General features: G+C 33.9%; 1 protein-coding gene across 1 annotated transcript in view; it reads left to right on the top strand.

Annotated features, from left to right (window-relative positions):
* The first annotated feature begins 1,360 nt into the window (after positions 1 to 1,360).
* Positions 1,361 to 22,823, top strand: part of LOC111045485 (G protein-coupled receptor kinase 5) — a 32,617-nt gene continuing 11,154 nt past the window's right edge. The window contains exons 1-11 of the mRNA XM_039429962.1: positions 1,361 to 1,817; positions 3,356 to 3,451; positions 5,096 to 5,211; positions 6,665 to 6,742; positions 8,231 to 8,421; positions 14,272 to 14,476; positions 16,055 to 16,201; positions 17,323 to 17,497; positions 19,104 to 19,219; positions 20,534 to 20,626; positions 22,317 to 22,460. Coding sequence (XP_039285896.1) covers positions 1,766 to 1,817; positions 3,356 to 3,451; positions 5,096 to 5,211; positions 6,665 to 6,742; positions 8,231 to 8,421; positions 14,272 to 14,476; positions 16,055 to 16,201; positions 17,323 to 17,497; positions 19,104 to 19,219; positions 20,534 to 20,626; positions 22,317 to 22,460 — 1,413 coding nt within the window. The 5' untranslated portion in view covers positions 1,361 to 1,765. The remainder of the gene's footprint in view (positions 1,818 to 3,355; positions 3,452 to 5,095; positions 5,212 to 6,664; positions 6,743 to 8,230; positions 8,422 to 14,271; positions 14,477 to 16,054; positions 16,202 to 17,322; positions 17,498 to 19,103; positions 19,220 to 20,533; positions 20,627 to 22,316; positions 22,461 to 22,823) is intronic.

The raw sequence follows: 22,823 nt of genomic DNA, 5'->3' as shown, positions 1-22,823 counted from the left end.
ATGTGCAAACTCTGCGTTATAAATATACATGAGATTAAGAAAGTCTTCAAATTGATATGGTGAATATGTGAAAATTGATATGGCAAATTCAGTACCTACTTTTTCGCTCAGCCTATGGTCGTGGGCTCAAATCCTGCACAAGGGCTTGGATATTTTTATATTTTTGATCTCAACTTATTACCCCATCACAAACAAAATCTACTCATGATTAGTTATCTACATCTCAGTAAGATTGGTAATAACTTAATTGAGCAGAAAAAAATCACGTCAAAAATGTTTATAGACATCCCCAACTCTATACATGCAATTAGAAATGATAATTCACTTATTTAGGAATTTCAATTTATTTATTATATTCTTATTTGAACAAAACTAGCTATCATGATGGATAATAATTGAAAATGCATACTGGTATTAAAAATTGCTTAAAATATTGAAAGTTTACTTTATTATTAAAATAGGCTCATATAAAATTATGATAAATTTTATTTCTGTTGATATAATCTAGATAGGTTGAAGAGCCTAATTAGTGATTGGTGTTATCCTTTATATGGATTTAAAAATTAAAAATGTAAAAACATATTTTTTGTTAAGAATTTTTAATTTTAAGAAATTTAACAATGTCTTATTATTGCAATTTTTAATTATTGCGGAGCACAGGAAGTTCACTTCTAAAATTTTCATTATTAATCGAAATTTTAAACGAAGAAAATAGAGGATACCTACACTAATTTTAGGATATAAGATAATTTATTGGTTCTTTAATAAATCGTATTCATCAGCAAATAAATTTTTAAAATACCTACAATCTTCTTTCTATTATTTTATTTATTTATTCTCATCTATATAAGTTCATTAGGTAATAACTTAAATCAATTTTATCATATAAGCTAAATAATTATTCAAAAGTATTAATTTATTATTGAAGAGAGGTTCTTTAAAAAATGCAGATTCATCTGCATTAATTTTCAAAACATTAGTCTACAAATAATCAATAATATTCATTTATAAGAAGGCCTACCTAAATAATTTAATTAAAAAAATGTGTACCATTCAAGGAAGGGTGTAGAATAACTATTTATGTACAAAAAAATAAATAAACTTATACAGTAGGTTACTGTAACTCATCTGTATACCTATCTTATCAATTAATTAAAAAATATATTATCAATGAATGTAGGTACAGTTACAAAAAAAAATATTTTAAATTTCCAGAAGGTCAGAACAATATTTCCCACCATGTTATTTCAGTAGCAAGCTGCCTCTGAATTCAGAAGTTGATTGAATGAATTAAAAAAAATGTTTGCAAAGTTTCGTTTGGAGTGGATGCTGTGCTCAGAGTAGAGAAGAGTAGAAGAGTAGAAGAGTAGACGGAGAGAGCACAATGCAATGCTTGCAGAGTACGATACGAGGAAGAGAGGAATTAACACAGATGATAATGATTTAATAGGCCATGGAAAGTATCCTAGCGGACGACAAACTGTCAGTTGCTGTAATGCTTGTCAATGTTCTGTGTTAATCCATTTTATCCTCGTGTTATCCATTATTCCTCTTAGTCTACAGCATTTTTTAATAACTGAACGAATTGATTATGTTCACTGGTTTCTGTGCTCAGAAGCAAGCTCTTCGAAAAGGATCCACCTAAATTCGCCATTTTTCCACTCCACCACACCCCGTCCGTTTTGATCTATAACGAAGTAAACATCTTTCATGGGAAAGGGTCGACTTCGGCCCGGGAGACGGGAAATCGAGCAAACTGGAACTCATGGAATTGGAGAATATTGTTGCAAACACAGTTTATTTAAAAGCAAGAGAAGGTATGTGACTATATTTCTGTAAATATTCTCAAATTCAGCCAAAGATTTAGTTGACCTGGAGAAATCAATACTCACGCATTTAAAAGACTAGGATGAAGGCCTGGATGGGCTACAAATAATGAGATTTTACTATTTTCAAGTGTATATTGAACCATCCATAAGAGCTTGATTAAAAATAACCTTGCATTTATTAATTTTAAGTCATAATTACCATTTACTCTAGCGTGAGTTTAGGTTATCCGTTGTACCAATGCATGGCATGGTCAGTTCAATACATGTGGTTAATACCTGTAATTACACATTTAAATTCTGCGTTTTTGAGACTTCTATTAATAAATAATAAATTTTATTCAACTTTTGAATGCATCCCACTGTCACATTTAAATTGATTTCAAAAGTAACCCCCTATAACAAAGAAGTAACGATATGGTAGTTTTAAGAGAATCTTCTATAATTTTGAAATAGTCATTCAATTTTATCGTTGATTGCATTCTCATTGCTGAAAATTCAATTATGCACATCATGGATAGTTTTTAACTTTCCATGAATAACTGCAGCCCAATTACATACACCTATGAAGAACCCATGAATAGGTTAGGTATTACAAACCGTACCGTAACCCTATCAGGCAATGATATTAGTCCAAGTCAAATTAATATATTCGCATATTTTTCCATTTTTCTTTCAAAATAGTTAATTTTTTAAAAGTTCTATTTGAAGGTATGGTATTTTTCAAGTTTAATTAATACTAGCCTATCCTAAGCGCAACCCCAAGTTTTTTTCTCTAGTGTTAATGCCATTTTTGTTGAAGTTATGTTTTTGAGAATTACATGGTAAATTGATTAGCCTATTTGTTTGGTTACCCTTACTACTTATGAGTAAGGGCGAGACCATATTAGGCATTTTCAGAATCGGCAGGGCAGGAAGCTCTTCGATTGGCTGATTAGGTTGGCGCTTGAAAAAACACCTAATATAAGGGTCTCGGCCTAAAAGTCTTGTCTAAGGCTGAGTTGAAGGTTTTCTCTCCTGCAACTTGCTAAAAAATTTTGAAAAGTTCAATAATAAGTCGTAAAGTGTGTAAAAAAATTATTAATACAACTCATTCATAACTCACAGAGAATTCATAAAAATTATGTAAAAACTCACTGGGCATCATAAAAAATTATGTTGAAAATTTCTTTTCACTAAAATTACTTTCTGCAATAGTTTAAGAAGATTGGATTATTCAAATCGACAGACAAGCATCACCGATTTTACCTCGTACAGTGTTAGACCTGTATTCACTATCCTTTCAAAATTTATCGCGAAACTGCAGCGTTTGTATGTTAAGACATATTAATGGAATTGCACCTACTAAAAGCTTAAGATTTTTTGAATACCAAATTACCATTTACAACGCAAAAATCTATAATTTTTTGGGCAAGAAGAAAGTTTTCCTTCTAGGCTAAGTTATACTGTCCCCTCAATCAATATAACTATACCTCAATTAAAATCAATATTAAATTGCATTATTACTAATTAAAATTATATTTTTCCAGGTGGAGCAGATAGTAACAAAGGGAAGAGTAAAAAATGGAAAAAAATTCTTCAATTCCCACACATATCACAATGTATTGATCTTAAAAATAAAATAGGTATGATTACTTCTACATGCTGACATTATGATTATTTATGAGTAGTATTAGTATTATTTCAGATTCTACAAATCGTTTTTTTCTTTTATCGGATTGAGCAAAACATTAATTTTCAATAAACATGACAATAAGTTGATCTGTTCAGAACTCTTTAGTTCACTCATTAATTAAGTTTTTCTAAATAATTGGTTTTTGACAAATCGATTGTACTTCATCAAGTAGGCTACAGAATCTCATGTATGAATGCTTCAATTTGAAGTTTTGTTTCATCTTAAAATAGTAAACTATTTTATCTCATCAATCAATCGAAGATTACTTACAGTCATTATGAATGGCATTATTGTCGATCATTTTCGAAAAATACAAGTTCCGAGTCTCTTGAAAGTATTCCCATATTTATTTTTCTATTCTGTCTTTCATTTCTATGTTTTACAATATCTTATTTATTGTTAACGTATAGTATTTCTAAATTTTAATTCTCACACAACCCCTCATCAATTTCTTTTTGATTGTATATTAGCTATTAATAAACCTCTTCATAATTAATCAATCAATAGTTATTATAATTCGTTCATAGCTTCTGTTGTACTATTAATAATCATGGGCGTTTATGAAAAATATTAACTATCCTTCACATTGGAATACACACTTTTCAGATTAGATTACATACGCTTTTGCAATAGTCCTGTCATTAATTATGCAACTAGCCGACTTATTTTTAACGTTCGCGTGTGTCCTTGATGTGGTTCAATTTTGCTGATTAAAAATATGCAGGCCTAATGCAAATTAGTGGATGATTTCTACATTGCCTACCTCTGTCCAAATGAAGAAGCATATCTAATGTATATAATTCAATAAATGACGAATCAGCAGGCTGGTCTAGGCATAGCGTCAGAGTTTTCAGGTCGCACATGATCAATTTCAGGGCCTCTTACATGACTTGACGGCTGCTCTCAGGCAGCCGAGACCGACGACTCAACTTGTCCATCCGAAACACTGGAGTGACCCGATAAAAATATCTGGTGTGATTCAATCCCGCAGAGTCTGGTTTAAAAAGCCAGCCTCCAAACAACTCCCACTTCATTTATACAACTGAAATAATCAATTATATGCAGTCTTAATTAAATAAAATTTTATTCAGATTCTTATATCATAAATTACAGAATAGAACTTTAAAAAATTACTCAATCATACCACCTAGGTACTTTGAAGCAACCTGTGCGCAATTAGGAGTTGTTAATATTACATGAATAAAATAATAATGAACTGTCAAGGAAAAATCACATGTAAGAAAAGGAAAGAGAAAGAAAGCATCAATGAGGTGAATATGAAAGATTGATTGATTGATTAATTTTCTTTATTAAGGGCGGAGTTAGGACACTAGGTCCTCTCTGCCACACAACCCTTGAAGAGAGAGAGGACAAAAGAGGAAAAGGGGAAAGAGATGGGAAACGTACTCGTACTATTGAAAAGGTATAAGAATCATTTGAAAAGTCTGTCTGTAAATAGAATAATTGTTACTTACATTCAAATAATTCACTGTATCTTTATTGCAATAAAAAAAAAATTGTGTGAGAATTTTTACGCAATTTTAAAATTACTAATTAATTAATAGAATTGTTAGTTAATTTTTTTCTATTACAGATGTAAAATACAGCTACATTGTTGATCAACAGCCAATCGGAAGACTGCTTTTCAGACAGTTCTGTGAAAACTACAAATATGCCTACCACAAGTACAATGTGTTCCTTGACTCGATCGTAAGTTCATCTCTTTTATTTTTAGAATAATAAATCTTATTCTCAAGTAGTTGATACAAGAATTTCCTTTATTCAATAATTATGAATAATTATATTTTAAGACGCTTTGTGCAACAATGAGGACATTCAAGTTGGTCTGAGAACGTATAAAATTCTTCAAGAAAGTAGGGAATAAATTCACGTATTATTGTGCTATGTTTTTGAAGGGACGGATTCAAGGATCCAAAGGTTCAAGGAACCTCACACGTCAACCGAAGCTTATTGTGAGTTTCAATTATGTTAGTTGGGCAAACCATTATCTGTGTCCTTTACAAAAGCCAAAAGTTTTTTCCTATATTAACATTCCATTCATTACCTGGTTGTTTGCAACCCTTCTCCTAGTCCCTAGTCGTTCGCAATCCAGTATGATAGCCTATGCTTGGCAGTCTCTTAGGACTGATTACAAAACCTACACATCTGACTTTCATTTCTGAGTCCGATTGTGTGAAGATGTTTCCTGAAGTGGCCATGTCCTATGGCCGTGGGCTATATTATTAACTAGCAGGTAACCCGTGCTCAGCAAGGGTCTAATTAAAAACTTGACAAACTGAAAACTTGACCTACTGAAATCTTGAAGAATTTAATATAAGGAGTATAACCATTCGCGGTGAATCAAAAATCAAGTTATATGCAAAATTTCAAGTTAATCAGTGCAGTAGTTCAGACGTGATGACTTTCCTTTTCCATACGTGTACAAGCCAATCTTTCCTTTATTATATTATAGATAGATAGGTTATGTTATTCTCCAAGTAGTTGATACAAGAATTTAATTTATTAAATAATTATGCTTAATTAAATTTCAAAACGCTTTATGCAATAATGAGAACATTGTAATTGGTCTGAATAAATGTAGAATTCTTCAAGAAAGTAGAGCTTCTTAAGAGTACAATTCTTCTCTTATTTTTTGTTATTAATAAACTAGTAAAAAGACCAGTCTACAAATTTATTTACAGAACTTCTATCTTACCTCTGAATTCTCGTTTTATCATTGAATTTAGAATGTAATTGAGGATAAATAAATTCAACTCTTTCTATAATGACTTATTTCTCAATATACCTTGTTCATATATGTTTAGCATTTAAGATGTCGTATGAAATAAATAGAAAAAAGTGTGTTGATACATCGCAGATCGGAATGAATCAAGAAACAATCATCTTTAAAAACTAAACCATCTTTTACAGCAATTAAAATTAATTGAGGAAAGAATATGAGGATTTAAGAAATGTATGAGAATTTAATTTGATGTCCAATAAAAAATTTAACAATGATATTTATTGAAAACCGTTGTCAGTCCTTATAATTCATATGATTCTGTAATTTAATTAAAAAGTAATGAATAATCTTAACCACATTTACTAGAAGATTGAAACTCCTAATTTTCATGATTGATATTTAATAATAATTGTTTTGCAGGAGCAATACGAGGTTGCACAAGATGAAAAGAGAGCGGATATGGCGGTGGCGTTATTCCAGCGTTACATGCAGAAAGATGTAAGAATTTTAGTTGATAAATTCGAGTATTTTTTTGTACCAATCGAGGTTTGATAATACATGGTTATTCTAAATGATGGACCTATTTTCAAAACTTGGTATTTATTAAAGTAAAAATGCAAACTGGACAATCTTTATACCAATGGAAAGAGAAAGCTTCAACGTTTTTTTTTATACCTTACAAGTGTTCAATATGGCCTCCGGCTGCTGCACGGCAAAATCTACGCGGTAGCCAAACTCGTCCCACACGCGAGAAAGCTTATCTGGTGTTATTGAGTGCACGGCAGCAGTGGTACGGTTCCGCAGATCGTGCAGAGTTGCTGGTAGAGGCGAACACTTGTAAGGTATTAAAAAAACTTTGGAACTTTCTCTTCCCATTGACAATCGTAAGTGTTGAAATAGCCAATAGGATCGAACAGTGGGACTCGTACCCATGAACCAGGCGGTGCTAGCAGACTGAAGATTGTAACGTCCCAGACTACTAGGTCTTAGCTATTCAAGTATTCCAATATATAATTTAGTCTCAGAATATCAACTAATATTAAACAGATCCCCTTCATTGGATGGGGATCCTGAGACCCAAACCGTTCATGATTTTTTTTTATTTAACAAATTTTTATTTTGCTATATTATCTTGGAATACATATTGTACCTTCTAGGGTGCAAGCCTGCGTACGATTATCACATGTTTCTAGTTCGAAATCAATAATTTTTTTTCACTCCTGTTTGCAGAAAAGATTCTCTTCATTCAATGGTTGGTTTATCAATGCATTATAATTTTTAAATTATATGTCAATTATCCATCATCCATATTATTATCCATGCAAATTATTTTCTTTATATAGATTATTATTTTGAATTTTTGTCTTGGAATAAAACTTGATTTGTTTTAATTTCTACAAAAAAGTTCTAATTTTTTCGCAATAGAATCACTAGTTCCCAAGACCAATTCCGGTCGGTGTAGTATACCTTGATGAGGTAGTAGAGACCTCTTACAACGTAACATTGTAAAATATGATTGGAATAGTTGGAACCAGGTAATTATAGGAATCTAATTTGTTTTTGTGCGTTTGTATCTGGAGAGTGCAAACGAGACCGACATACTCGGTAATGAGGTATTAAAGAACTAACAACACATCATCGTGAGGGTATGATCACATTGGACGCGTTTATGTGCAAGTGCATGCTTGGTCATGCAAAACCAAGCGCGCAGATGAGAAACAAAATTTGGAAAGAACAATAGAAACGCGTCGTGCACTTGCTGGTTCTGTTCCGTTTGAGCAGCTACAGACAAGTCAATCAATCAAATTCTTTATTTACACAACGTTAAACAAGTCACAACGTGTTTCAATGTTTCTTCCCAGATTTTGTTTCTCGGCTCTTGCATGATCTGATGTGCACTCGCATGCAATGTGATCATACTATCAAATAGTCAATATTATTAGAATCAAATGATTAGAATCTGATAAGTTTGTGTGCGATTTGCAGAGCCCAAACGAGATCGACATACTCGGTGTGGAGGTAGTGGAGCAATGCCGCGATCGGCTGTCGTCGGGCAACCGCGAACTGTTCAACGAGTGCAGCTCGGCCGTCAAGAACTACCTGGCTGGCACTCCGTTCAACGAGTTCGAATCCTCCATGTACTTCCATCGCTATCTGCAGTGGAAATGGCTCGAAAGGTTTGTTCACTTTTCTCAAATTGTTTTTTACCAATAAGGTGTATGATAACTCTTCACTCAAATAATAAATATTATGCACTGTGTGCCATGAAAGGTGTAACAGCTGAAGACCATATAGATTCTACATGAAATTTGCAACAAAAAAGTCCAGTAACAATTTCTTATAAGTTATAGACCTTAGTTTTCAAGTTATATCGATTCTTCTTAACGAGCCTTAACTTAGTAGCTTATCAAAAGAAGCTATGTAGTTCTATGATTTGAATTACCCTATATTAAATAAAAGGTCAGGAATATCATATTCACTTACATTTTTACTACTATAACCTATTATATTAAGTGAGCAATTTCTGTATATCTGTTTATATTTTTATATCTGGTTATTTATGTTCAACGGATCTCGAAAACGGCTCTAACGATTTTCACGAAATTTGGAACATAGTAGGTTTATGATATAAAAATTCGATTGCACTAGGTCTCATCCTTGGGAAAACTTGCTGAACGACATTAAAAGGATAAGTCATCCTTGGCTGAAACAGCTGAGACTTTTGTCGTCTGTAGATAGTAAAAAGTGAGCGAGTGATTCTGTGGAAAATCAAAATATCGCTTCTCCGAAATTCATAAGCTGACGTATAGCCAGCTGTAAAATATAAACACGATCATTTTAGAGAATTGTGTTCTGTTTATCAATAAATAAAAATAACGAGCGAAGCTCGGTATAAATATAGTAGTAAAAATGTATTTGAATATGGTATTGCTAACCTTTTATCTAGTACAGAGTAATTTAAAACAGTGAATTACTTAACTTCGTTATGTGAATTCTAGTATTATACTAAATTCTAGTAAACCTAGATTAGCATTAAACGTGCATAGTGCATGGGCTTAAGGCCCGCCGTAAAGTAGACTCACGCTAATCCACGAAAAGCAACCCACGCCGTGGGATGTTTTGTAGACCATTGCTATAGAATTATTCATAATCAATCAGTTGACAAGTGGATTATCCATTGCATGTCTGGAGAAGCCTAGCAATGGTTTACAAAACATCCCACGACGTAGGCTGCTAACATGATCTATCAATAGTAATACTAATATATCACAAACTCAATATACAACTATTCACAACTGACAACATTTCTGATACGCTTCCCAACAATTCCCTCACATCAACTTGGCATTTTGGTATATTTTTCAAAATATTTCCATTTTTAGTATTTTATTTATGTGGTGTATTTATAAATTTCAAATCAAACTTCATTTCGCCATAATTATAAAAAATAACACAATGAAAATAATAATCCTTATTACAAAGTTAATCAAAATGATAATCAATCCTTAAAATATATACACAAAAATTAACTCTGTTAATCAAAAATATCGGGGCACCGACCTTTGCTCGTTATTTTTATTTATTGATAACAGAACACAATTCTCTAAAATGATCGTGTTTATATTCCACAGCTGGCTATATGTCATCTTAGGAATTTCGGGGATGCGATATTTTGATTTTTCACATACTCACTCGCTCACTCACTTTTTTACTATCCACAGCTGTTTCAGCCAAGGATGTATTATCCTTATAATGTCGTTCAGCAAGTTTCTTAAGCTGCGTACACATATTCGCGCTTCCAACCCGCACTGAGCACGCTCCTCCCTCGTACCGGTCTCGTACCGCCATCGAACCACAGTCGTTCCGCCCACGCACCCATCATGAACATCTTCTCGCGTTCCCCGGTCGAACCACTCTTGCTCGCCGGTCGATCATCAATCGCTCTGCTGGAGTGACGTTCGGTTGCGGAGCAGAGCGAAAGTCTGTACGCACCTTTAGGGATGAAACCTAGTTCAATCGAAACTCATAAACCTACTATGATATCATAGTAATTATATGAATCATAGTAATTAGTCATAATTCTACAGATATCATAAACCTACTATGTTCAAATTTTCGTGAAAATCGTTAGAGCCGTTTTCGAGATCCGTTAAACATAAAATAACCAGGTATAAAAATAGCCAGATATAAAAATAACCAGATATATAAATACAGAAATTGCTCGCTTAATATAATAGGATAATACATTAGGCGCTGCCTGCAAAACCGAAGTTTGAGTGCTGACAGTGAGTATCAACATACATTTTAAATATATTATATTAATTTAATAAATACGTTTTGAATAACATTTCAAGATGCAGATTTGTCACATTTAGATTTGTACTGCTCAACTCAAAACTAAAACCGCTAAAATATTTCAGTTCCACTTCAAACAATAAATCACTCCACGGTGGTTCGGAACCCACCTAAAATTTGGGAAAGTATGCCCTGGTGGATCAACTAATTGTCACCTCAATATTTTTGGAGTTTGAGAGTGAATTTTGAAGCACATGAAAACAGAGGCTGACACTCTATTTGAATGTAGAAATGAGGTCAATTTGATTTGTGAAGCTGCACTGATTGAGTCTGTTAGTGAATGAGTCTTCCTGCTACTGTTATTCAAGTTCAAAGTCTTCCAACTGAGATTCGATTGAGCCTATATCATCTCCGGGACAATCGATTTCAATTGAATTATCTGCAAAAGGTCAGCACAGCGTCTAACTTCCATGGAGTAAGTTAACTGAGCACTACGCAGTCCGCGTGTGGTTAATATTGAACACTACGAGCTTCATTAGAATAGGTTTCTAAGAACAAATATTCTTAAAATTTTATATTTTATAAAATTTGGGAAGCATAGAAGTATACTAGTAGTTCTGTGAACAGTAGACCTCACGCAGTTTTCTCCACAAGTATCTAATGTCACCAGTTTGAAATGTTAACAAACTCAGTTCACGTTTGAATTTGTATTCATACATTTCCGTGATAATCTTTCCATCTGATGAAAATAATCCTCAAATATTTGAGATTTTTTTTCAGTCAAAAATATTATAATTTCTCCAGGATTATTTAGTTCATTTAATTATTTAAAATCAATTTATTAATTTTTATTTTCAATTTTCATTTAATTATTTCTGTGGACAATATTTATCATCATAAAAATGAATCAACTAATATTAATAAATCAACTATTTTAGTTGTAGACAATATTTAACATTATTCACATTTCTTTGATCTCCAATTTCTTTTATTCAGAATTATCAGTTATTTTTTAACTAAATTTTCAGTTTTTCAGGTACAATAATAATTGTTAACATATTCAAATTGAGAAAGATTCATTTATTTAAGAGAGAAAGCAATAGAAATTCCCTATTCATTTCCTTTAGTCTGATTAATCCTATCTTCAGAGTAGATGATATATAGTTATATCAGAGTATGGAGGAATTCCTTTTCTTTTCATATTATCCTTAAAATGCAAAATTTCAAAACACCTTGTGTATACATCGACGCGCAGTTGAAAAAGGAATGTTCCTGCCAAATCTCATCGAATTCTATCAACGCGTTTGGCCGTAATCGCGTTACATACAGACAGACGAAAGAAAATCTGAGTTAAAACATAGACCTCACTACGTTCGGTTAAAATCAATTATATTTATTACTACTAATATAGAAAATGATATTCAAGTGCTTTTAAATGTCCCATTAACAGTATTATTCTCTCACCATTTAATGTATTGATTATTTTGTAGAATGAAATTAGAACACTCAGTGCCGGTTGCACAAAAGCCGCTCAAGTTTTACTGGTGATTAATTCCATGAAAACCAATCAGAAAAGCCTTCTCTGATTGGTTTTCGTGGAATTAACCACGATCAAAATTTAACCGGCTTTTGTGTAACCGGGACTTACACTTGTTATTTTTAGGCCAAGCCTTACCTCTTGAAGTTAATCACAATAGACGTATTACACTATACTACACTAAGATATAATACATTAGACATAACTATACTATAGTACATTAGACATAATAGACTGTATTACAATCAGTTTACTTTTAATTTAAAATTTAAAATAAAATTTAAATTTATGTCTATACTACATTAGACGTAATAGACTATATTACAATCAGTTTACGTTTAAATTAAAATTTAACCCAGGTTTAAAATAGTTGGCCTCCTCAACTCCTCTTAACCTAGCTCCGCAGTGCAGGCTGGATGCTTGTCTGACTCGGACTAGGCGCTGAGACTGCAAATAATAGCAGCGTTGGTGGGAATGCGAGCGGCCGCAGTAACATCTTCCACCCAGCAATGGTCGGCGTGGTTCCGCCTAGCGGACAGACGAAAGATCAATCCAGTCGGTTATTTGATCCCTCCAGCCAGGCTCAGCCAAGCAGCCGAGACAATAGAACAATGGAGTGGCGGTCTTATTCGCGTTCATCAGCAGTTTTCTTTCTCACGATTATTTTGATCTTTGTGTTACCTATAATCAATAATAGCTCCAGTCACCAGTAAAAAGTTTCCAGAAACGTGGTGTACTACCATATTAATGACTGTTCATGATGATTTTTAATTTTTAAAAACATTGTTGACATTCTGAGCCTTCAGGCTAAACTTGGGGTCGCTGAGAACGAACCTGCAATCAGAATTTCTCTATCACGAAAAATAACGAAAAAACCCAGCTGTTGATCTTCCGGCAACCGTTAACAGTCATCCTGCAATGCGGCCGAAACACTTCCAAGCCAGACACCCATCTCAAATTTATTTATTTATTTAGAACAACATGACAACATCGCCAAGCTGTGAGAAACCATCCTGCACTGCGGCGCTAGGTTTATAGCCAACCCTAACCACCTCAAGGCAAATTACATTATAATAGGCAAATTACTCAGTTACAATAATTTCACGTACAAACTAGGAGGAACAATGTTGACAATACTTGGATTGAACAAATTTAATAATAAGGTAAAAACGTATGTAAATTTTCAAATAAGACTTCTGCAAATATATATCCAAAAAAACTATTTTTTAATGATCATTTTCTCCAAAAAATGAACTAAAATTCTAGTTTAAACCACCAGCTGACTCAATTTGAACACATTATAATAAATTACATTATAATGCGACTATACAATGATTAAATGGGTTCAATAGTTGACTTTAAGGGCCGGTTTCCGAGCTCGGGGTCTATAAGTTCAGGACTAAAATAAGCGCTCGGGTCTAAATCGACTTTCTGAACCACGGGTTTATCTTCTAAACTCTGGGGTCTACTAATTTCTCGACTTATTTGAGTCCAGGACTTGAAGAAATTATCATGTGGGAAATTCTCAATATTTTACTGTTGTATTGTTGGCATTATAGCAGTACAGAGAACAGCTGATTGAAGCGGGCTAATTCAAATGAGCATGCTCTCCAAACAATTTTTAACAATAATTTTGTGAAAATATTTGCGATTTCTTTGTAGGCCTATTCAAAGCAAAACCTAACCTTTTGAAACATGAATGAATAAACATTTCATTTCACGTTATGCTATTATTGATTGATCCAAATGACTTGATGACGATTTTTGATCCTTAACTCGGAAAGAGGCAAGAATCTAATTTAATTCCTGGGCTTGACTTGACTAAGCCCTTCACTCAGTGAAATTATAAACTCCAGAGTCTAACGTGATCTCTAAACTCCAGGGTGTATTTAAGACCTCGACTACGTTAACACTCTGACTTGGAAAGCCAATTTTCTGACTCCAGAGTTTAAAGCCAGTTGAAGTCTAGAACTTAGCTAAATCCCGAGCTGGGAAACCGGCCCTAATAGTTAATCTAACCCCAAGCTATCACAGGTTATCATTAATCATAATTTCCCCGCAACTAGCTAATGCTAGAACCATTTAAAATAATATTGCTGGTGTGTTGGCCGCTTGAGTTTCATTCCGATCGGTCGAATAGTTTTTGAATCCATAGGGAACATGTATTTATATATTTGTGTATGATGTGTTTCAGCCAACCGGTGACGTACAAAACATTCCGTATGTACCGCGTGCTGGGCAAGGGGGGCTTCGGGGAGGTGTGCGCCTGCCAGGTGCGGGCCACTGGCAAGATGTACGCCTGCAAGAAGCTCGAGAAGAAGCGCATCAAGAAGCGCAAGGGAGAAGCCATGGTGCTCATCGAAAAGCAAATCCTGCAGAAGATCAACTCCAGATTTGTGGTCAGTGCAGTGCCTATAGTCAGCTCCGTGAAGTACAGTTAATATCTTCTCCAATTGAATTGATACTTTCTCAAATACAATTGGAAAAGGTGTAGTTTAGCTGTCAACAAACTCACAAAACACTCAGGGCCAGTTGCATGTACGTCGTTTAAATATGGACATTAACGCCAATTAACAAATCGGCGTTAGTTTTACGGATTCATTTCTGTTCCACAAAGATCAGTTTAGTTTCTAATCCCGATTAAGTTTTCCGGTTAACTAACCAAGATTTAAACGGTTTCACAATCAGGCAATACTGTAATTTAATCGAAATATGTTATTATTCTGAACAAATGGCACAAAATTGAAGCGGTTACCATTCATTAAAGAGGCATTCGCCATAAAAATGCTTTGTCTGTCGCCAGTGTCAAGTGCAGTGCTATCTGCAGACGACAACAGATCGAAAACTAACCTCAAAAATCAGAATCTAATTTTGAATGCTAATATCATCTAAATACACTTCTCTATTTTATTAACGGATGAAATTCATTCATATATTTATCTCATACTTTTTATAGTCATTTTACCAAAAACTAATTGGAATAAAGCTATTAGTAGGTACCTTACCGGCGTTAGTTGGATTTAATTCCCTGTTGAAAATTTTTTACGTCGATTAGTTGTCTAACCGGCGTTATTTTTCGATTTTTACCTTTGTGCAACCAAATTCTCTTTGTTTCAGCTAATCGCGGTTAAATAGTGCCAACTAATCAGAATTAAAATTGTGTTATGGCGGTTAGTTACCGCTTGAAATTTCTGTGTTGTGCAACCAAAATGCATCGGTTAGCGCTATTATCGATTAAAGTATATCATTTAATCGTGATTAAACGTTAACCGACGTACGTGCAACTGGCCCTCAATTCAATGTCAAAATATATGGATACAGCAGAATGAAAACATTCAAATTCAATCATCCACTACTATTGCAATCATCAATATTGCAGCTATTTGTGCAGCTTATCTGCCAACAAACACACAAAACATTCAATCCAATGTCGAAATCTATGGATAGAATAGAGCAGAACAGAATATAGAACAGGATGTGATAGAGTATAATTTATGTATTTAAACAGCGAGGATGCTCTAGTGCTCATTTTCTTCAATTAGCAGAACTACTAAAGTTGTCGAAAGTTGTTATTCTGTACACTGTACTGTTGACTGAATAAAATAACTGATGGAGATGGAAATTAAAAAAAAAAAACCAACTCATGGTTTGTGGTCAGTGTCTCTAACTTCTATCTCTCATTCTAATCAATCTTTCCTCCATCAAAAAATGATGATGAAATATAGTACAGTGAGTTTATTGATTATTTTAATTGTATTATTATTAAACTTTATTGAAGTTATATGTATCTCCTATTCTAATCAATTATAAGTAAACTTTACTCCATCAAAAAAAAAAAATTAATATAGCCTACTACAATGAGTTGATTGATTATATTCAATGTATTATTAAACTCTATTGAAGTTATCTATCATTAGTAAACTTATGCTTATCACCTTCAAATCTAATTTCACATTCAAATCTTCATTGTTTCGTAGGTGAGCTTAGCATATGCCTATGAGACGAAAGATGCACTGTGCTTAGTGTTGACGATTATGAACGGTGGTGATCTCAAGTTCCATATCTACAACATGGGTGGCGAACCTGGCTTTGATATTAATAGATCGAGATTCTACGCGGCTGAGGTAAGTATAATATTTTACCATAGAGAAAAGATGGCATAAATAGTATATTTCGCACCTAGAGCAGAAAATGAGATTTTTCCGGCTCGAAATCGGCTTTAAAGTCCGAGGCCGTAGGCCGAGGACTAGAAAAGATTGAGAGCCGGAAAAACATTTTTGCCCGTGGTGCGAACGATATTTTTCGCCACACTACAGGTATTAAAATAAAGAATACTTGTTTTCGCACCTATCTCTTGATTTTAGTGGTAGAAGATTTGCAGTCAGGATTTCAGATTCTTTTAAAATTTCACTTGGAATATCACGGGCGTCGTCATCTTCAAGCATTTTTGAAAATTCGGAATGCGCTAATCAACAATAAATAATTGAATAAAAATGGTTGCGAAGCGAATGCTGAATTAGTTTGATTCGAAATTCGAACTGAAATCATGGCGAGTTCAGATGAAGAAAGTGGACACTTGCACGATCTAGCAGATGACTTATTAACTACGGACTTCCAAGCGGCTGGAAAGAGTACACTTTCCGGCCTAGGCCGGAAAAGAAACCTGTTTCTTACGTCAGACGAGAGTCCTCTGCAAACAAGGTCTTTCAGATCTACGTAGGGACTGGAAAACAGCTGCTTTCTGTGCAGTGTGGCGGAAATAGATTTTCTCTATCAGGAGTGTTCAAACTTCTATCTATAGTGAGATCTACGTTATAATGGCAGTGGAGAAAGATAGCAGAACAACGTAGCCGATCCTCTGTTTTATCAATGCCTTCTATAGACGGTAGCTGATAGAGGTTTATTGATGTAATATTAACTGTTCATTTTCGTTTAAAATAATCAATTATATTTTATTAAGCAAGAAATTATATTTTTCGATAGTTTCATAATGAATTTTCATAATTAAGATGAAATATTTTGTTAATTATTAATTCTAAATTGTTCAAAGACGATCTGGTAACAGAGCTAAGCGAGAAAGAGATAGCGCTATCCGCTTTGCTGAATGATAGACAAGGATAGCATTGCTTGCTAATCAAACAAACACTGCCATTATAACGTGGACCTCACTATATCAATTTTGGTATTTTTGAATTTTCAAAAATAAAGATCTGATTAGTGAAACTTATTTTTTGGGGATTTTCAGGTGTTGTGTGGCCTGGAACATCTGCACTATCAGGGTCTTGTGTATCGTGATTGCAAGCCGGAGAACATTCTACTGGATGACACGGGTCATGTTCGAATCTCAGATCTTGGTCTGGCTGTTGAAATCCCCGAAGGCGACATGGTGCGGGGGAGAGTGGGAACTGTTGGCTATATGGGTTAGTATTCTAAACTGTTACTCTTATTTATTCATTTACAATGCAAATGACACTAATGTAATAAAATTGGTAGATAAAATAATAAGGTAGTCCTTGTGCTATTTTTCTTCCAAATTTATAGGTGACGAAGACAAAATAAGTTGGAATTTCACATTTTCAAATTTTTAGTCCAAAATAAACATGAAAACTATAAATTTTGAATATAGATGGCTTGAATAAATGAATTGATTAGAAATATTCTACTCAATAACCACTTGTAACGAATAGCCTAATATTGAGTTATTTAAGAAAATTTGACACCATTCATCAAGAAACACAAACTTGTAACCTTATTAGTGTATCATTTTTATAGGTGGATTTCTTAGGCCCGGTTGCACAAAAGCCGGTTGAATTTTAACCGTGATCAACTTTAAGATTGGTTCTCATGGAATTAATCACGGTTAAAATTCAACCGGATTTTGTGCAATCGGCACTTGAAGTGTTATTCCATTCTCTTCAGCCAACTTTTGGCAAACCATTAATCACTTTTTAAAATGCTATTGTCCAACTTGAGGCAATGTATTAGAATTAGTATCAAGGTTCTATCAGAATTAATATTGTAGGTGTTGATTTTTATTCTTTCCCAATTTATTGAATAGGCCTATAGATTACATTGGTAGAGACCTCTTATTAGTTATTGTAGTGAATGTAGTTATTGTAGCAATTATTGCAATTATTGTAGTTATCCCTGGTTCCTCAAACGCTGTAAGAATGCAGCTAGAAGTGGGATCGACTCCACTTTAGTGAGGTCCACGTTATAATGGCAGTATTTGATTGGCAATGGTATTGCCATCCTTGTCTATGATTCAACAAAGCGGATAGCGCTATCTCTTTCTCGATTTTCTCTGTTGCCAGATCTTCTTTTAACAATGTGGAATTAATAATTAATTAACAAAATATTTCATCTTAATTATGAAATCATTGAAAAATATATTTTATTGCTTAATAAAATATAATTTATTATTTTAAACGAGAAAGAACCGTTAATATTTCATCAATAAACCTGTATCAGCTACAGTCTATTATAGAAGACATTGACAAGACAGAGGTTCGGCAACGTTTTTCTCCTATCTTTCTCCACTGACATTATAACGTGGACCTCACTATAGATCATATAATTCCTTCTCTAAAGGTAGGCGCACACAGATCGTCATCATCGGACGGACGGCACGGATCGGACGATTAGATTCGATACATTGTTTTCAACCGGTTGTTTGCAACCGTGCCATCCGTCCGATGACGATCTGTGTGCGCCTACCTTAATTGTAAACACTGTCCAGAAATAAGCATAGAACAGAAACATCTGTCTTCGAGAAAAGAGAAGTAAACTGTCGATACCACATCAATCACAATACTACTATATTGTTAATTTCATTGGTTTTTGAATATTTATATATATTTTTATTAATATCATTATAAATTAATATTATATAATCATAATTGTATTATGATTATAGTATTTTATACAATGAATAAATGAATATATTTTTGAATATTTGTATAGTTCCAATTAAATTAGACTAAATCAGTATTGTCAATATTTTTCATATATTTTTCTTTGTTTCAGCTCCTGAGGTGATTGATAATGAAAAATACACATTCAGTCCTGATTGGTTCAGTTTCGGATGTTTAATTTATGAGATGATAGAAGGGCAGGCCCCTTTTAGAGCAAGGAAAGAGAAGGTAACTTGACTAGATCATCTTTGTTTTATTTCCCATTATATATATGCATTATATAAATACTAATAGAATCTAGTAAGTTGTGGAGCCACAGACATGCCTCTTCTCCAGCATCATGAACTTGTGTCAGCCCTCCATGATAGGAGTGTTGTGGACACTCAAATATTAGGTGATTCATTGATTGAGTTTGTCCACATTGGCACAGAGGATCAGAGGTGTATCCCCATGCTGTCATCAGCTCAGCACACCTTCCCACCTGCGTCCTGAACCGGTTAAGGCCACACTACTCTCTACGTCTCAGCTGGGTGCCAGTGACAATGTTATTAGGGTCATCCACAAGACCTTTGTTCCTAACCTCTCCCTGCAACCATCTCAGTCTGCATAACTCCTTCGCACTCCTTATTTCTTCCTGCTCATCAAGACTCAAGTATCTTCTTGACTTGAGGCGCCTTGGTAGAGGGTTAGCCAAATCTCTAGAGACTGGGATATTTCCATTCAACTTACATTACATACTAAAAATATTAGAATCTTGTAAACAATTATAGATATTGTGAATATCTATATCAACTATAGTACTCATCAGATGTCAACATAATTGACAAGAGCCTATGACAAGAGCCTAATTGACAAGATCATATGAATATATCAGACGAATAGAATAAATTTAGATATATATTCGCCATACAATAGAATCTAGAGGAATTATACTGTATATGTGCTCAATCAATATAGAACGTTATCACAGAAATATATTCACTTAACTGCTATCTAATCCTGAACTTTCTAGTCCGGTTGCACCAAAGCCTGTAAAATTGTAATTATTATTAAATGCAATGAAAACCAATCAGAGAAGCTATCTATCCAAAACAGCTTTCAGCTTCCGCTGATTGGTTCTCGTGGCAATTAATCATGTTCAAAATTAACAGGCTTTTGTGCAATCGGGTCTATGTCTTGTATTCAGATGCATCGGACACTTCTATTATTGTATTAACTTGGAGGAGAGAGAGAGAAGAGAGAGGAAGGAGGAAGAAGAGGGAAAGAGAGCAAACAGTTGATTTTTTTAATATTTTTTGCACATACCCCATTTTAATTTCAAACCAGTTCTTCATGTTTAAAGACAGAAATAACAATGCATCCTGAAGGACGAACGTTTAAAAAAATGAGTTATCAATAAATAAATGTCAAATATTTTTAGAGTCAAGATATATTGAGACTAAATTAATTATTTGTTGTGCTAAATCATGCACTGAAGAGAGATATCAGATTTTTCTCACCTGACAATTGGAATAATTTAATTCACATTTTTCCTTGTTTTAGGTAAAGAGAGAAGAAGTCGACAGGAGAGTGAAAGAAGATCAAGAAAAATATACGCACAAATTCACTGAAGAGGCTAGATCGTTATGTAAACAGGTGAGAAATTGTTGACCATTGCCAATTTATTATACAAAATAAATCATAACCTCCATGAATACAGAAATATTTTTCAAAATGCCTTTCTTTTTCAAGCCATTTCCAAATGGAATTCGCTTAGTGTCAAAACATATTGGAAGGTAGCTTCATATTGTGGTATCAAGCATGAAAGTGCTGAAAATACAGCATGTATTTAAACTATGTTCTGACCGATAATTAAGCTTGCTTTCTCGTGTTGAGAAAAGTTTATTATTACTATGCCGCCGCATCCACACTATCGTCCAATGCTTACAAAGGACGACCAGCGCCTGAGTGTGGATGGCTGCTTTGCCAGTGCTCGCCTTCACTGGCCTTCGCTTGCCATCGCTCCGATTTTTGACGAGCCAAGGCGAGTGGCCAGCCTAAAATCCACAAATAGTCACATTGTAGTGTGGATGCCGACATCATTTTACTTACCGCTTATCTGCAGAGACATGAAGGCCAACCTTTCATAAAAAATATCGGTTTTGTACAAGTATGATTGTTTGCAAATTTTCCAAGCTTGCCAGCTTGGCCAGCGACTTGGCGATAGTGTGCACTATAGTGAGGTCCACGTTATAATGGTAGTGTACGATTGGCAATAGTGTTGCTGTCCTTGTCTATCATGCAACAAAGCAGATAGCGCTATCTCTTTCTAGCTCTGCGATGTCAGTTTGCCAGAAATATTTCATTTTTACTTTTGACAGTGACTCTACAGATGTACACAAACAATTCTCAGCCGCCATTCTTTTCTTCATTTTAGCAAAATACTTCAGTACACAACTCGAATAATTGATTGTATTTTTAAATAAATGAATAGTTTTTAGATATTACCGTATTATGAGAAACACAAATTAAACCTAAATAACAATTTAAAAGTTGATAACTGTCCATGCTTCAGTCGCCCACCATATAGGTTATGGTACTGGTAGGTACCGTTATAAATAATATTGAAAGGTTTTAACAGAATTATTTCCATTTAAATTAAGTTATTATAAAAAGGATTTTTATTTTTCTATTATTTTCAACAGAAATTGGAATAGAATACCCACCGAGCAACTTTATTTCTGTTGTTTTGAAGTTCAGATTGGTGTATCACAGCTTTCTAAATTAGGTTTGTATGAAAATAAAAATCTAATCTCAAAGCAAAGTTTCGAATCAAATCATGAAAAAAGATATGTTATTGATGAATTTAATTGGTTTGACGTGAAATTGATCATTTATCAAGGAAATGGAAACTAATATTAGATTAAATTTAATGGGATGAATTGAGTAACAGCTGTGTACACTCAGTGGCATAATGGAGTCAACTCGGCAACGTTGTTCTCCTATCTTTCTTCACTGCCATTATAACGTGGACCTCACAATAGGTATTACGTTACTACATTACTGATTATTTTACTACATTACTATGTATTTGCTCATGATTATTATAGCAATTTATGAAAAATTCTTGGCTAGGGAGTCACGATATACTGAGCCTTCTCATATTTCTAACCTGAATCATATTTTACTCATTGTAGTCCTAATCTGGCTCTGTACTTATTGCAGTTATTGAGAAAATTGCCAAAACATGGCTAGGATATCACTATTTACTGAGACTTTTTATATTCTTCAACTGACTTTCATTCTCAATCCTGAAGTCTAAATTTTGGCTTTGTGCTTATTTCAGTTACTGAGGAAATCGCCCAAGACGCGGCTAGGCTGTCACTGCGGCAGATACGGTGCCAGGGAAATAAAACAACTAGATTTCTTCAAGTGCCTCAACTGGAAACGGCTGGAAGCGGGCATGCTTGAGCCACCATTCGTACCTGACGTGAGTTGATTTTCCTTAAAATTATTTTATTAGTTTACTCATAAGTTCACCAAAATTATACAATTTTTAATTATTGTACTGTATTTAATTTTGTTTGATTTGTATGCTCCTTATCTGAATGGGGGCATGGAAGAACAATGCAACTGCGAGACCCTTTTGCAGGTAGATTCAGCACATTTCTGATTCTTGTGCAATGGAGCATTTGCCTCCATCCGGTTATACAGAGTGTTTGAAAAAGAACTCCCTAGTTTAAGGTATAAATTTAATGTGTAAATTAATGAAAAATTACATCAAAAATACATACAATGAAAGAGAGAACCTTCAAGTTTTGTTTGAAATCAGTACACTTCAACATGGGATCTA

Source organism: Nilaparvata lugens, chromosome 1, assembly GCF_014356525.2.
Source record: "Nilaparvata lugens isolate BPH chromosome 1, ASM1435652v1, whole genome shotgun sequence".
Classification (NCBI taxonomy): Eukaryota; Metazoa; Arthropoda; class Insecta; order Hemiptera; family Delphacidae; genus Nilaparvata; species Nilaparvata lugens.
Note: the sequence above shows the minus strand (reverse complement) of the source record. Positions and strands in the feature narration are given on the sequence as shown.